Below are 16,690 nucleotides of genomic sequence, written 5' to 3' on the forward strand. Positions count from 1 at the left end.
TGCCCTGATATCTGTCTTGCTTTTCAAAAGAAGCCGCTCAATAATGGTGTTAGCTTCGGGAAACCAGTGTGCTGCTGACTGGCTCCATGATTCTGAAAGCTTCAGGTCATAACCTGTTCAGCAGAACCTGCTGCTGTTTTCTGTTCTCGAGCTTGAACTGAATGAAGTAGATGCAATTCACTTGCCTTTCAGCTATAGTGCATCAAGGGGCTTGTAATTTTGTGGAACCCCTCAGGCTGCAAGTTTGACCATCAATGTATATAGTAAATAGCCAAATACTGCAACTGTATTGAGGCAACTCACAGTGTAACATGCTCTACAGAGAATAGTTGAATATGATTGCACTTCCCATAAAGTCCAATATGAAATATTTTGCAATGTAATTTTACAGATTTCATAAATAAAAGATAGTTTGGGGGGGAATTATTAGAAAGATTCAACTGTGGAGCTAGCTTTCTGATGATTTGCAACAAATACAGTGAACAATGCAAAATATATCAACAGTGCCCATGTGTGTGATTTAGAACCATCAGGATAAAAAATGATATTTCAAAAAGAGTTCATAGCCAATTACAGGAATAAGCATTTTTTAAGGTGCTGCATAGTGTGTAAAATATCACATTACAATTTAATATTTTACCTGAAGGAATGGGAGAGTTAAGAGAAAATTGCCGTGACACATTGTGAATTAAAAATGTGCATTCATTATGACTGAAAAATGAGTGTTAATACATAAATGAGTTCTGGATAAATACGTTTTTGCAAATTGTTAATTTGTGATTGAATCCACTCCAGCTGCTTTTTTATTTTATTCATTCATGTGGGCCAGCATTTATTGCCCATCCCTGACTGCACCAGAGAAGGTGGTGAGAAGCTGCCTTTGTGGACTGCTGCAGAATTTTGGGGAGGGACAGGTGTTGGGAAGGGAGATCAAGGATTTTGACTCAGTGGCAGTGAAGAAACGGCGATCAAGTTTGAAGTCGTGTCTTCAAGGCATGAGGAAGGATGTGTAAATCTTGCAGTTGGTGATGTCCCAGCTGCCCTGGTCCTTCTAGATAGGAACATAAGAACTAGGAGCAAGAGTAGGACATCTGGAGCATGAAGCCTGCTCTGTCATTTAATAAGATCATGGTTGATCTTTTCATGGACTCAGCTCCACTTACCTGCCCACTCGCCATAACACTTTCATTCCTTTACTGTTCAAACATACTATATATCTTTGCCCTAAAACCACGCAACAAGGAAGCTTCAAATGCTTCACTGGGCAGGGAATTCCATAGATTCACAACTCGTTGGTTGAACAAGTTCCTCCTCAGCTCAGTCCTAAATCTGCTCCCCCTTATTTTGAGGCTATGCCCCCCAGTTCTTGTTTCACCCACCAATGGACACACTCACCCTGCTTTTATATTATCTATTCCTTTCATAATTTTATGTTTCGTGGTTGTGAGTTGGGAAGGTGCTATATAAAGAGATTTGGTGAATTTCTGCAGTGAATCTTGCAAAGTGTACATCATAGCACTCTGCTTCAGCGATGGAAAGAGTTATTCCATGTTTAAAATTAGTCAAACAAACAAATAACTAGCAGTGGGACCATACCCAGAAAGAGTGACAGTGGATTCAATATCAGAGTCCCAGAAGGAATGGTGTCACTGGAATGGAGTTGTAGCTTGATGGCAATTCCATTCCTGTTACCTCTACTGCTACCAATTATGGGACATAAGAATAGCAGTGAATACCATGCAGACTCTATCATCTGAATGTTCTACAGCAAACAGAGTGAGCAGAATGCTTTTAATAGACTTTGATCTTATTTTCCATTTCAGTTGCATTCAGTTTGACTATCAGTGCACATTAAAATGTGCACTACAAAATGTATTGGTGTGAGTCTTAGAACGTTTGGCTTTTGCATGAAGAGCTGAAATATTTGCTTTTCTTAATATTGTTGAAGCTCCCAAATTAGGTCAATCCAATGTCAATAAACATCTGCAGCATGGGAAAAGGCTGTCAGAAAGGAGGACAAATATTGGCTTTATATAAATAAAAAATAAGACATTGCTTTTATCTTTTACAGATATTAAATTTGCCCCTTAGCACCTTACAAGCATTCTTGAAGAGTAGTCACTGTTGCAATGTAGTAAAATGCAGTTAATGCAATAAATGCATTTGAATTGTACACAGCAAGCTTGCACAAACAACAATGCAATCATAACCAGTTACCAGCTTCTTGTTGATTTTTGATTGAGTTGGTTGAGGAATGAATATTGTCAGGATGTTCGGGAGAACTCCCTTACCCTTCTTTCTACAGTGCTAGAGAGCCTTTTACATCCAGCTCAAAAGGCAGAGAGAACCCAATTTTATGTTTCTGCTAAAATAAAGAACTTCCAGCAATGCAGCCCTGTCTCTTTACTGAGGACTCGGTGTAAACATTAGCTTTCTCATTCACCTAATGGCTGACAGCCTAGAACTGGCTGTTATGATGGAGTGGGCTTTGAAGTCACAAGCTTCTCAATGAGAGGAGACAGTATTATTACTGATTTATGGCTGGTAGTTCAACACATGATCTTTGCTTACATTGTTTATTTCCTAACTGACACAGTCTCGGTTTTGTAGTTCACTCTTAGAGTTGGTAAGACCAAGAGGCAGTTAAATATGATAGGGTCTACAAGCAAATACAACAGTGAAGTCTGAACATCATCGATTTGGGTGCAAGATTAATAATGCAGTCTCCTGAGTTCATTCTGTGATCCTCTGCCCAATTCACTCACAAAATCCCAAGCTCAATCTTTAAAGAAGACAGTTTCTAGTAAATGAGCATCCAACTATAGAATTGTCAGTTTTGAGCAACTGCTGTGTGAGAAGGAGTAATCTTCCTTTGCATCTCACCTGCATTGTGGTTCATCTGTCCCTTATTAACATTAACCCACTCATAGCACAGTAAATCACTCCATTAGCCACTGAGATCACTCATCTCAGTGAGACAAAGAAATGGCCAATATATAAAAACATCATTAAAATTAATCGCCCACTATAGCACATGAATAAGACATTGTCATTGTACGGCCATTCAACAGATGTTCTACGCCTTTGAAAACTAATTGTCCTTACTGAGCTTGAAGTTTCAAATTTAATGCCCTTGTTTTGAAAATGGAACTAATTCCCATGAGAGTCATAGTTTTCCAGCCATGCTTTCCCTCAGGCACATTCAGGATATGGTCTAATAGAAACATATATTCCTCAGATTTGTCAGGCCAGTAAAGTAAAATCATCTGTTCCAGCAGCAGCACAAAGATAAGTGGAAAGAAGAAAGAGAGTGTGTGTGTGTGTGTGTGTGTGTGTGTGTGTGAAAGAAGATGCAATGTCTGCAAATAACATGAGCCATGCAGCTTTTTTAAAATTCATTGATTTGATGTGGACATCACTGTCTGGGCCAGCATTTATTGTCCATCAGTGATTGCCCTTGAGAAGTGACAGTGAGCCGACTCCTTGAATCGCTGCAATGCATTTTTCCTAATGCTGTTAGGAAGGGAGCTCCAGGAAATTGACCCAGCGACACGAAGGGAACGGTGATATATTTCCAAGTCAGGATGGTGAATGCCTAGGAGGGTAATTTACAGGTCGTGGTATTCCCATGAATCATGTTGGCAACGTTTTGATCACTTCGACCAGTTTATGCCTTAAAAACCGCTTTACCTAAGTGCTCAGTGAGGCAGACAAAAAGACACAGATTTGGTTTGTAATTCAATCTGATTTTATTAACAAAATATTCCTTCTGAAAACATACTTCAGCATTTCCCAAATTCCCAAAATATTACTCTCCATCTAGCTCTATCTATCTGAGAAAGGACATTACCTGCAACAATCCACATGTTTGAGCTGGACCATTAGAATCTCCTTCCTCTTCAACTGGCCCTCTTCCACAAAGTTGGGAATTGCAGGAGTCCGGGTGGATCTTATCCTGGGTCTTCTTGGATCGTTGCATGGTTTTCAGCCACGAACCTTGCTGCAAGTCTTCCCTGAGAATCTTTGCTAAGTCTTCACTGAGACAGCATCGTCACTGACGGGGTGACATCCAGGTGTGTGTTCTTATCTCTTCCAGAACAATCTGTAGCCTTGGCCAATCAGGTCATGAGCTAGATTCAAATCATCCAATGGGGTTATGCCGAGACCCTCCACTGTTTCCAAGCCAGGGAGGTGTAAAGTGCACATACTCAGAGTCAAGATGCCTGATCGACACTTCTCCAATATACAGCCCCACGGCTGGCTGTATCTGGTTCTCCTTGAACTTTTGTAATCTCTTTGATCTTTGTTTCCACTGTTTTCTGTAGCCAACAGCTGCTGACTGCTGTTTAATTTGGTCAATTTTCTGCCATGCTTAATTTCTCCGGCTATGGGTCAACTTAGAATATCCAATTTTGGGCCTGTGGTCACTTGACCACAATCTGCTACCCTTTTCCTTGGAGTGGGAGTGGTCATGGGTGTGGAAGGACAAAAAAAAATAAATTTCTGCCATGTAAACTTGTGAATGGTACATATTGCTGCTACTGAATGTTGGTGATGTTGGGAGTGAATGTTTGTGGATGTGGTGCCAATCAAATGAGATACTTTGTCATTGATGGTGTCAAGCTTCTTGAAAGTGGTTGGAGCTGCACCCATCCATCAGAGTCCTGCCTTGCGCCTTGTAGATAGTGGACAGGCTTTGGGGAATGATGAGATGAGTTACTCACAGCAGGATTCTTAGCCTCTGACCTACTCTTGTCATCTCAGTATTTACGTGGTTGGTCCAGTTCAGTTTCTTGTCAATGGTAACCCCCAGGATGTTGAGCATATGTCAAGGGATGATGGTTAGATTCTCTCTTGGTCATCATGGCACTTGTGTGGTACAAATGTCACTTGCCACTTGCCAGCCCAAACTTGGATATTGTGGGGGTGACGGTCTTGTTTTATTTGGGCCTGGACTGCTGCAGGGTCAGTAGGGATGTGAATTCTGCTTGGCATTGTAATGGTAAACAAGCGAATAGTATTCTGGAGGAAGGTAATTACGTGCTGTGACTTTGACCAATTCCTGAGTGTAAACATAACCCTCTCGAGGAAATCCATAACCTGGACTGAGTTAACTGGTCTCAGCCAAGGCAAGCTGTAAGGGTGTTCCACAATCAGTAAAGGTGTTCCACAACTAATTCTGATGACCCTGTATTAAAGTTGCTTTTAATTAGATTAATTAGCATTCCAGATATTAATCAGTCATTAGACATATCGACATCAGGCAAGTGTCAGATTTGTGCACACTTATTCACATTCATGCTGTGGGATCTGACTTCCATAACCATGAAGCACTTCAAGAGGCAGGTCATGGCCCCTATCAACCCTAGTCTCCCAGCCTGTCTCGGTTTTCTACAATTTGCACATCAAAATAACAGGTCTGCAGTGTATGCTATTTCCCTAGCCCTGCATTCAAGTTAGAATATCTGGACAACAGGGACACCTAAGGACTCCTGCTCATCGACTACAACTCTGCCTTCAACACAAGTATCCCCCCCAGACTGATCTCAAAACTCCCAGACCAAGGTCTCAGCTCCACCTTCTGTAACGGAGTCCTCAGCTTTCTGACCCAGAGACAGCAATCAGTGAAGATAGACAACTGCACCTCCTCCATGATAACATTCAACACTGGAGCCCCCCCCCCCCCCCCACAAGGATGCATTTTAATTCCCCAACTGTACTCCCTGTACACCCACTGTGTTGCCAAATTCTGAATAAACACTATCTACAAGTGTACTGGTGACACCACCGTGGTCAGAGGGATATCAACAACCATGAGTCAGAATACAGAAAGGAGATAAAGAGTGTTACGGTGCAGTGAGAACAACTTCTCTTTCAACATCAGCAGAACTAAAGAATCGACCACTGGCTTCAAAAGGAAGGAGGAGAACATGCCACTCCCCCACCACCCCATCTACATCAACGGAGCTGAGGTGGAGAGGGTGGAGAGCATCAAGTTCCTTGGAGTGACGATAACCAACAACCTGTTCCGGACTTGCCATGTGGATGAGACGGTCAAGAAGGCACAACAACACCTCTTCTTCCTCCAGAGTCCACAGAAATTTGGCATGGTCCATAAGGACGGACCCTCAGCAACCTTTACAGCTGTACAATAAAGAAAGCATACTGTCTGGGTGCATTACGATCTGGTATGGCAACTGCTCTGTTCAGGACCATAAGAAACTACAGAAGGTTGTGTGCACAGCCCAGATCATCATGTAAGTCCAACGTCCATCCATGGGCTCCATTTACATGTCCTATTGTTGCGGAAAGGCTGCCCAAAGACCCATTGCACCCCAGTAATGCTCTCCTACAATGTCTTCCATCAGGCAGAAGATGCAGAAGCTAAAACACATGCACCAACAAGTTCAAGAACAGCTTCTTTCCGGCTGTTATTAGACTAGTGAATGGACTCTCTAACTTCAAATAATGTTGATTTTGCTAATGTTGATCTTGCCTACCACATGTCCTGTGTGACGTAACGTCTATGCCTCTAAGTATTTTTTCCACCCTGTGATCTTTATGTCCTTGCTTATTATAATCTCCTATACTGCTGAAAAACAAAGCTCTTCGCCACACCTAGGTACACATTCCAATAAATTAATCAATTCAAATCAAATCACCCAACCCAAAAGAATTCTTATCACAATCGGTACTTAACTTTCAAATATCAAAGCTTTCATTGATAGCTGAAAACTGTTAAGAAATCCTTCTTCGTTGCCATGAGCTGTCCTTAGTTAGTATGAGTCCATAATCTGAATTTGGTGACTGAACACTATGGGATTATTGTATTGGAATGTGCTTGTAATGAATGTTACAAAGTCTGCCAGCTAGCCCATTGAGAATCTCAGTTCCCAGACTGGAGCTGTTAAACTGGTCCAGTCCGGGAGCCCTGGTTGATATATAGATAGGAAAGTAATAAGGAGTTAAGGACTTTTCACGTTTAAATAAAGAGTGACTTGGTGACAAGATATCTGCCACTGTGGAGTTATTTCATTGTCCTCTCCTTCTTCCAACACTGGCCTGATTTTGCAGAGCAGCTGCTTTGAAGGCTGCCTGAGATCTGGTCAAATAAAGTAGGCTTGCCCTTTATGACTTCTGGGATGAGAGATCTGTCAGCCTCGTTGGAATCAGACTCCAGCTGGTCACCACCCCGATAAGGCCAGCAGCATTGAGGTACTTACAATGATGAGGTCATTGGACACTGTAACATCACCCTCAGCTTATGCAAAAAATGGTGCAGGGCTCTCACTGTTTCTTCATAAACGTTATGTTTGTGAGTGCTTTTCAGGAATGACTGATTGCTATCAATGGCTGACAGACATGCAGGCTAAGGTGCATTCTTTTTCATGCACAGGATGTGGACATCGTTGGCTAAGCCAGCATTGACTGGCCATTTCTAATAATCTTGTGGAAGGTGGTCGTGAAGTGCCATCTTGAACCATTTCAATCTTTGCAAGGATCACAAATATGCCTGCACCAGGTATCAATTGTCTTTTTCTGACTGTTCAAAATTGCAATTGCATTAGTAGCATGTGCTTTAGTATCTAACAGAGCTCTGAGATGGCACGGCATACTCTTCTGGCAGGCTCCAACAGCAAAGCTTTTGTCTGACCTTTTTATAAGGTATCATTAAGTTCTACCGCTCCTGCCTGCAGCTCAGAAGTTGAAACTGCAGGAAGAAAGGTGGAAGCAACCTTTCTGCTCTGTTTACTAAACACTGTGTCTGTGTATTCCCAACCTGACCATCATGCCCATTCAGTGTGATTTGGTGTGGGAAGAGGTCCAAAGTTATTGAATTCATCCTTCTCAGTTGTTCTCAGACAGTATAATCCTTGATAATAAACTTAAACACAAACAAATGGAAAGAAAGGTAAAACACAAACACATAGAAGAACTGCAAGATCAGGCCCATTTTTCTCAGTTCTTACACAGGATGCGGATGTTGCTGGTCAGGTCACCGTCTATTGCCTATCTGTATTTTGAACAATGGCTTGCAGGCCCTGTCAAAGGGCAACCACATTGTTGTAGGTCTGGAGTCACATGTAGGAGAAAGTGAGGACTGCAGATCCTGGAGATCAGAGCTGAAAAATGTGTTGCTGAAAAAGCGCAGCAGGTCAGGCAGCATCCAAGGAGCAGGGGAATCAACATTTCGGGCATGAGCCCTTCTTCAGGAATGAGGAAAGTGTGTCCAGCAGGCTAGGATAAAAGGTAGGGAGGATGGATTGGGGGAGCGGCATTGGAAATGCGATAGGTGGAAGGAGGTCAAGGTGAGGGTGATCGGCCGGAGTGGGGGTGGGGGCGGAGAGGTCAGGAAGAAGATTGCAGGTTAGGAAGGCAGTGCTGAGTTCGAGGGATTAGACTGAGACAAGGTGGGGGGAGGGGAAATGTGGAAACTGGAGAAATCTGAGTTCATCCCTTGTGGTTGGATTCAACCTGATCCAGGTTTCTCCAGTTTCCTCATTTCCCCTCCCCATACCTTGTCTCAGTCTAATCCCTCGAACTCAGCACAACCTTCCTAACCTGCAATCTTCTTCCTGACCTCTCCGCCCCCACCCCCACTCCGGCCTATCACCCTCACCTTGACCTCCTCCCACCTATCGCATTCCCAACGCCCCTCCCCCAAGTCCCTCCTCCCTACCTTTCATCTTAGCCTGCTGGACACACTTTCCTCATTCCTGAAGAAGGGCTCATGCCCGAAACGTCGACTCTCCTGCCCCTTGGATGCTGCCTGACCCGCTGCGCTTTTCCAGCAATACATTTTTCAGCTCTGGAGTCACATGTAGACTAAATCAGGTAAGGTTGGTAGATTTCCATCTCAGAAGGACGTTAGTGGATCAGATCAGATTTTATAACAGTTACCACTACTGAGACTACCCTATATTGCACATTTATTAGTTACTGAAAATCCACTAGCTACCCGGCCAAGATTTGAGCCTGTATTCACAGAGTATCGGCCTGGGCCATCAGTCTCCCTTTACCATCATGTCCCCAAAAACCATACAGGACATGATTAAATGGTGCCTATTTTCCAATGCAGGTTTTGTGCAAATATTGAACTCCTTGACAATTTATACAAGAGCTGCATGCAGATGGTGTTAACTGCGCTGCCAAGTGCCTGTCTGCCTCAGGTTTGTGTGATGCTAGCACCACTGAGAGCCAGTTTGCAGCTCTTAAAGTGAAGCAGGTGCAGGAACATGTTGCAGTGCGTGTGGAGAAAGAATACTGAATGATTGATAGCATGACAAGTCACAGAGAGAGATCCAAAGTCCTCTGTTATTTCTCTGGACATCTCAACCAGAGGAGGTTGTGAACAGGAGGTCAGCAGCAAGCCATAGACTCCTCAGTCAAACTGTGCAAAGGCAGTGGGAGGAGATGTTTGGTGGAACGAATGCTAAAATTGAGTCCCAAGGTTGCTGTGCTGTCAGGACTTTCAGTGACTTTACATGAATTTAATGTTATGGGAAGGATAATATTAAGCATGGTGGATCAGTGGTTAGCACTGCTGCCTCTCAGCGCCAGGATCCCAGGTTTGATTCCAGCCTTAGGTGACTATTTTGGAGTTTGCATATTCTCCCCATACCTGCGTGGGTTTCCTCCGGGTACTCTGGTTTCAAAGATATGCAGGTCAAGTGAATTGTCCATAGTTGTTAAGTGCATTAGTCAGAGGCGGTTGGATTACTCTTCAGAGGGTCAGTGTGGACTTGTTGGGCCGAAGGGCCTGTTTCCACACTGCAGGGAATCTAATCTAAAAGCTGAAGATGGTTCAAAAAAGATTTACCAGGGTGTTGCTGAGAATAGAGGGTTTGAATTATAAGAAGAGGCTGGATCGGCTGGGACGTATTTCACTGGTAGATGTTTATAAAATCATGAGGGGTATAGGTAAGGTGCATGGCAGGTGTCTTTTCCCTTAGGTGGGGGATTTCAAGACGAGGCAACATACTTTTAAGGTGAGAGGAGAAAGATTTAAAAAAGACATGAGGGGCAATTTTCTTACACAGAGAGTGGATCATGTATGGAATGAACCTCCAGAGGAAGTGGTGGATGTTACAATGTCTAAAAGGCATTTAGATAAGTACAAGACTAAGAAATGTTTCGAGGGATATGGGCCAGGAGCAGGCAGGTGAGACTAATTTAGTTTGGGATCATGTTTAGCATGGTTTGGCTGGACCGAAGAGTCTGTTTCCATGCTGTCTGACTCTATAACTAGGAAATGTTGCAAATACCATCTGCTCCTGTCTAAAAGCAGGCAAACATGAGGCAACAGCCACCTTTCCAGTCACTGGCAATGCTGTGCTCACTCTGCTGTGAGGCTGCACCAAGTGGCACATTTCAGTGAAGACATTCTGGGTGAAGTAGAGATGGCTGACATCGTGATCCCCCAGTGAGGTTCAGTGCAGGGAATTGCTTCCAGAATGTATTGTCTTCCAACAGTCCATCTTGCTCTCTGACACCTCATACAGTCATTCAAAGGGGATGTAAATTACTGTAATCGTTTTTATTGTTCGTGCAGAATCAGGTCAAAGTCCTTTGGTATTTGCCCTATGGACTTCAGCAACTTTAAACAACTCTAGAAACTGCAGAACTCCCAGCAATTCACATTGAAGGTCAATAGAAATCCACCAGCAACTAACTGAAAATAGTTAATGGTTCCTTGAGCAAGAAATGATGGAGGAATCCTTCCTGCTATCAAGTACATGTTTACCTGTTTTAGCAGACGCGCACTAAAGCTTAGGGCAGCTGCCACTAAGGTGCAGAGGGGAAAGACCACAGTCTGAGGTCTTTCTGCTGACGTTAAATGTGGATCTGTTCAGTTACTGGACCCTCCCAGTACCTAAAAGTACATAAATGTAATCCTGTACAGGTCAGAGGTGCCTTTGGCTTGTTTGTTGGATGGAGTCAAATTCCAACTTTTGTTTGTGTTCTTCATATATTACTATATGGACCAAACTACATTAGTGACTTTGTGCATACTTTTTTTTTAAATGAATAAAGAATATTTTTAAAATGAAAAAAAACCAGTATGAGCAGGCATGTTTCATTGCTCGATGAAAGCATTCGCATCAAATCAATGTTCCTGGGCTGCCTGCACATGCACTCACAGTCTCACCAGCAGTATGCCAAGTCCAAAGTGGCATCCAAAGCACCACAAAACCTGACACCACAAAGCCACATTTCATGGCTGTGAACTTTCTCTGGCATACTGATTTTCATATCTCCACAGACTCACTCACGAGCAGAAACATTCACAGACCCACTGTCACACAAATACATACTCACAGGCACACCCTCATGCATTTCAGGTGAACATACACCAGCGCAGACGTATAATCACACTCACACACAACTAAATGCAGATAAATATACATGCACACAATTCCATTCAGAGTACTCCTTCAGTTCCGTAAACAGCTGGCACGAATGGACAAGCAGAGCTATCCATCTTTCCAGCTTATTCCTGACAGCTTCACAGAAAGAGACTGCCACCTGGTTCATCCTGTTCTATTTACTGTTCTCTCTTTAACCAGCAAGCAGTGCTGCGGGAATAATTACATTTCTAATTACATCTTTAGGCTTTCTCTCTGGAGACGAGCGAGCATTTATACAGAGAAGAATGCAGGTGAGAACGGTTTCAGAAAGTTAATGTGTAAGATAGATCAATCACAGTTAACAGTTACAACACTAATTTCTCAGTCACAATACATAAACCCAAGACTGAATCTTATGTGTTTTTGGCCAGTGTGAATTGGCATTGAGCTTTCTGGAGGGATTCTTGCCTCCAGAAAGGTCTAATGAGGAGCTTTCTCACCATATCGTCCCAAATTTGCCTCATTAATGACCTACCTCACCTGGTTGTATGAAAATGCTGACTGGCACAGCAAGGCATGGAAAAGCAAGGCATGAGTGTTGCAAGCACGCAGGTAACTGCAGGGTGAGCGAGCACAGTGAGAGCAAGTGGTGCCCCATGAGCTTGTCCATGCAGCCTTTCGATGCCAGTTGCTGGTGTGTCCTACAATGTAAGTCTGTGCTTTCTGAGCAGTCTGCACTCAATCAAAGGCATGCCGTGCTGTCTGTCAAGGAGTTGGTAAATGTTCGTGAATTTGGATGGGGTGCAGCTGATGTCTGTGGTTTGTGCTCTTAGATGCTGTTTGTCCCTCCTTACTTATACTGGCAACTGGTGAGAAATTCAGCCTGACACTCAGCATAAAATATGAAGTGAGCTGTCCCTGATGTCGAGATAGGCTTCATGGATTCTCGTCTGATTGTACCACAAATTTTGAAATAATCCACATCTGCAGACCTGTAGAAGCTTCTGTCCTCACACATAAAACCAGCTGACATCTACAGAGGACTGCATTGTTACACTGTCATTTGGAAGAGATATTAAACCAAAGCCTTTCTGCCCTCTCAGGTGGACGCATACGGTCTGATTGCTATTCAAAGAGCAGAGAATTTCTCCCCGGTGTTTTGGCCAACAATTATGGGTGAAATTATCTGCGGATTATTACATTGCTGTTCATTGAAGTTTACTGTGTGCAAAATGGCTTCTGCGTAAGTGCAAGTCTTTCTTGATTTTTCTAATTCGAAATTGATAGAATCTATAGCTCAAAGGAAGACTAATTGGCCCATCAAATTAATTCCAGCTGTATGGTTGAAATTTATCGCACTCCTCTCCCTTTTGCCCATAGTTATCTTTATTATTTTCCTTCCTATATCCTTCAAATGGTATTCTTGAATCTGCTTTCAACCCCTTTCAGTGCTCTCCAAATTTCTGCTTAAAAACATATTTCCTCATGCTAGTTTTTGGAAATCACCTTCAAACTATGCCATCAGGATTTCGTAAACGTTTTTGCTTCAGAAAATCTCTATTCCGTCAGAACAATCCACAATTCTGAGCTCCTCAATTAAAGTTCCTATTAAACTTCTCTGCTCTTAGGATAACAACACCAATACCTCCAATCTCTTCAAATGACCAAAAATGTGCGACCCTCATACTATTCTTGTAAATCACTATCTTCCCATGTGCCTTGAGACTTTGGTTAAATTATGATAGTCAAAATTAAACACAATACTTCATTTGATGCCTAGTTGGTCGTTGATAAGATTTAAAATAACGTCCTTTCTTTTGTACTCTATTTCTCTGTTTACATATTCTGGAAACCTGAATACATGTTTTTGAATCTGCCATCTCAACTTGTCCTACAAACCTCAAGGATTAATGTACACATACTCTTTAGTCTCTCTATTCTTGCACCCTTTTAAATATTACACCACATTCATATTTTCTCTGTTCATTTTTCAAACAAAGTCAATAATCTCACACTCCTTTGTATCAAATTCAATTTTCCTTACTTGGTCACAGGGTGAGGACATCGCTGGGTAGTTCAACATTTACTGCCCATCCCTAATTGCTCAGTTGGCAGTTAAGAGTCAACCACATTGCCAAGGGTCTGGGGTCACGTGTCGTCCAGACCAGATAAGGGTGGCAGTTTCCTTCCCCAAAGGGCATTAGTGTACCAGATGGATTTTTCCACCAGTCCACAACGGTTTCCTGGTTACCATCAGAGTCCTAATTTCAGATAGTTATTGGAATCAATTTTTAATTGAAAAAAATTGCATCATTCAAAATTTGAATTCCAAAATTCAAAATCCATCATCTGCACTGACAGTGTTCAAATCCAGACCCCCAGAATGTTACTGGGGTATCTGGATTAACCGTCTAGCAATTAATACCACTAGGCCATCACCTTCCCTGTGTCATGTGTCTAGTAGAATGAGCTTCTTTAAGTATGTAAAAAAAGAGACACCAAAATGAACATAGACCCCTTAGAGAAGGAGGCTGCAAAATAATAATGGGGAACCAAGAAATGGCAGAAGTGTTAAATAAATACTTTTTGATAGAAGATACTGTGGTGTAGACTGAGGAAATGAATAAAATAACAATCACTGGGGGAAAAGTACTTTGATAACTTACTAGGCATAAAGGCATACACTGTACCACATGGGTCTCAGGAGAAAGTGAGGACTGCAGATGCTGGAGATCAGCATCGAAAAGTGCGGCACTGGAAAAGCACAGCAGGTCAGGCAGCATCTGAGGAGCAGGAGAATCAACATTTCGGGCATGATTCCTGATGAAGAATGTGGAAGGAAGTTGTGAAGGCCTGATAGGAATCTTTCAAGAATCCTTCAAGTCAGAGACTGTAAACTGTCAATGAAACACCCTAATTCAAAAACAGACAGGGGCAAAAGAAAATGTTAACTACAGGCCAGTAAGTTTAACATTTATTGTTGGGAAAATTTTATATCCTATTATAGAGGGTGTGATAGCAGAACATAGAACAGTGGGGAGAGAGGGGGACAATGAGAATGATTTCAGATTCAGGATAGTGGGGAGAGATGGGGACATAGAACATAGAACATTATAAAGCAGTACAGGTCCTTCGGCCCTCAATGTTGCATTGACATGTGAAAACAATCTGTAGCCCATCTAACCTAGACTATTCCATTATCATCCATATGTTTATCCAATGACCACTTAAACGCTCATAAAGTTGGCAAGTCTACTCCTGTTGCAGACAGTGTTCTGAGCCCATACTACTCTAAGTAAAGAAACTACCTCTGACATCTGTCTCACATCTATCACCCCTCAACTTAAAACTTTGTCCCCTTGTGCTAGCCAGCACCATCCAAGGAAAAAGGCTCTCACTGTCCACCCTATCTCATCCTCTGATTATCTCCTATGTCTCTATTAAGTCATCTCTCAACCTTCTCTCTAACGACTATGAGATTCATTTTAGATTCCGGACAGTGGGAGAGAGGGGAACAATGGGATTAATTTCATTGATTACCAATGGACTAAGAGTTAAGACGACCAACTGGTCTTAATTTATTCTAAGGACATGTTTTCTTTTTACAACTTGAAAAAAAACGCTCAATTTTGAAAATAAATCAGACAGAGTGCAATATAAAGTGAGAAATACTGGTCACACTCAGATTGGTGGAGTTTTTCAGTGTGCTCCCGCATTTTATCTCATTCTCTAAGTCATAAATTTTACGATTAATATTTAGCAAAAGTTGAGTTTATTGTACAGAATGTGGTAACAGACCACAGGACAATAGGGAGGGTGCAAGGAGAGTGGGATTAATTTCGGATTCTTAAAATATAAAACAGCACTGTAAAAAATATTTGTTTTGATTTTTTTTAAAAATCCTCTGCCTAACCTGCCAAGTTTTATCTTGCCACTTTTCTGAAAAGGGCCGAAAAGAACTGAACTTTAAGAGCTCAAATCATTGCCTGCAGATAGTAATCAATCCCATTTGAGAACGCCAGAAACTTCCCATTTAAAGGAAAATTAAAATAGATAAAGCAAATCAGAGCAGTAAAAGTCGACGTTCGGACTAAAAATAAAACAATCGTCCTCCTTACCAAAAAAGATCTAATTTTTTTTTGGGATTCGAAGCTGCTGATCTGTTGAAAGATGCAATCAAGTCAGCCTTGGTGACTCAGGCACGTTTTCCTTTAAAACGCTGTTGGTTTCTCACTTACCCAGAAAAATGTCGCGAAGATCCCCAGGGTGAGTTTCAGCAGCAGGTACTTGGCATCGATCCCCCCGCAGTGTGGCCGGGACCCTCCACACATCCTGCCCGTCCGGGTCCGGGTCCGGGTCCGGATCACTTCCCTGAAATCTCAACAAAAAGAGGACAGCACTTCAACCAAGCAACTTCCGCCTCCAGAGCGAAAGTGAAAACTGCTCCTGAAGAGTGCACTGGTGGCCGGGCGAGCCCTTCCATGACTGTGAGTCCACTCAGTCTCAGTGTACACCATGGATGTGTTTTCTTTTACACGACTTTTTACGTAAAGGATTTTGTTATGACCGGAGCGGATCACACAACCCTTCTTCAAGGGTTTGTGTTGTCCAATCCCCCGGGGCTCAGCCTCCCTCTCACAGTCATTAAGCCATAACAATCCTCCCCAACTATCGCCATCACTCCCCCCACCTCAGAGCCCCTGGCCTTTGGCTAGTGTCCCTACCTCTAGGCCAGAAAGCCTGCAGTCCAGTCCCTTCAGTGCTGCAGGTGTGTCACCACACTGAAAACAAACATCATTTGGGCGGGATGCCAACCAGGAGTGTGCCAAAGTTCACAACGGTAGAGAGGAGAGGGGAGGGGAGGAAATTACTGAGGGATTTGAAAAACTGGGAATGTTGAGAACTTGTTCGCGGGTCTGAAAACCAATGAAGGCTCGGTGAGTGGGGCTTGGTGCCAGTTAGATGACAGGCCGCACAATGCCAGTCAGGGTCAAATCCAGGACTGGGGCAAGAAAGGCAGAATTGAAGGATTCAGCTGAAGCAACAGCAGAAGTAGGCAATGGTAAAGTCAAGACATTGTTCATGACACATGGGGAATTGTGTAAGGAACCCAGTCCAGGCTCAAATATGAATGCTGACTGTGGATTTATCTTTTATTCAAGCAGACTGCTGGATGTCCTGGGCGAGTGTGTATATAGAGCTGATAATGTGTAGCTGGAAAAGCGCAGCAGGTCAGGCAGCATCCAAAGAGCAGGAGAGTCAACGTTTCGGGCATGAGCCCTTCTTCAGGAATGAGGAAAGTGAGGAACTTTCCTCATTCCTGAAGAAGGGCTCATGCCCGA

The 16,690-nt window shown here is 42.9% G+C and overlaps 1 protein-coding gene across 1 annotated transcript in view; it reads right to left on the reverse strand.

Annotated features, from left to right (window-relative positions):
- zgc:110329 (uncharacterized protein LOC550500 homolog) overlaps positions 1 to 16,098 on the reverse strand; it is a 177,153-nt gene extending 161,055 nt beyond the window's left edge. The window contains exons 1-2 of the mRNA XM_060856696.1: positions 16,073 to 16,098; positions 15,587 to 15,726 (exon numbers count right to left, since the gene is read on the reverse strand). Of these exons, the coding sequence (XP_060712679.1) occupies positions 15,587 to 15,679 (93 nt within the window). The 5' untranslated portion in view covers positions 15,680 to 15,726; positions 16,073 to 16,098. The remainder of the gene's footprint in view (positions 1 to 15,586; positions 15,727 to 16,072) is intronic.
- Between the last annotated feature and the right edge of the window lie 592 nt (positions 16,099 to 16,690).

This window comes from Hemiscyllium ocellatum, chromosome 48 (assembly GCF_020745735.1).
Source record: "Hemiscyllium ocellatum isolate sHemOce1 chromosome 48, sHemOce1.pat.X.cur, whole genome shotgun sequence".
In the NCBI taxonomy this organism is placed as follows: domain Eukaryota; kingdom Metazoa; phylum Chordata; class Chondrichthyes; order Orectolobiformes; family Hemiscylliidae; genus Hemiscyllium; species Hemiscyllium ocellatum.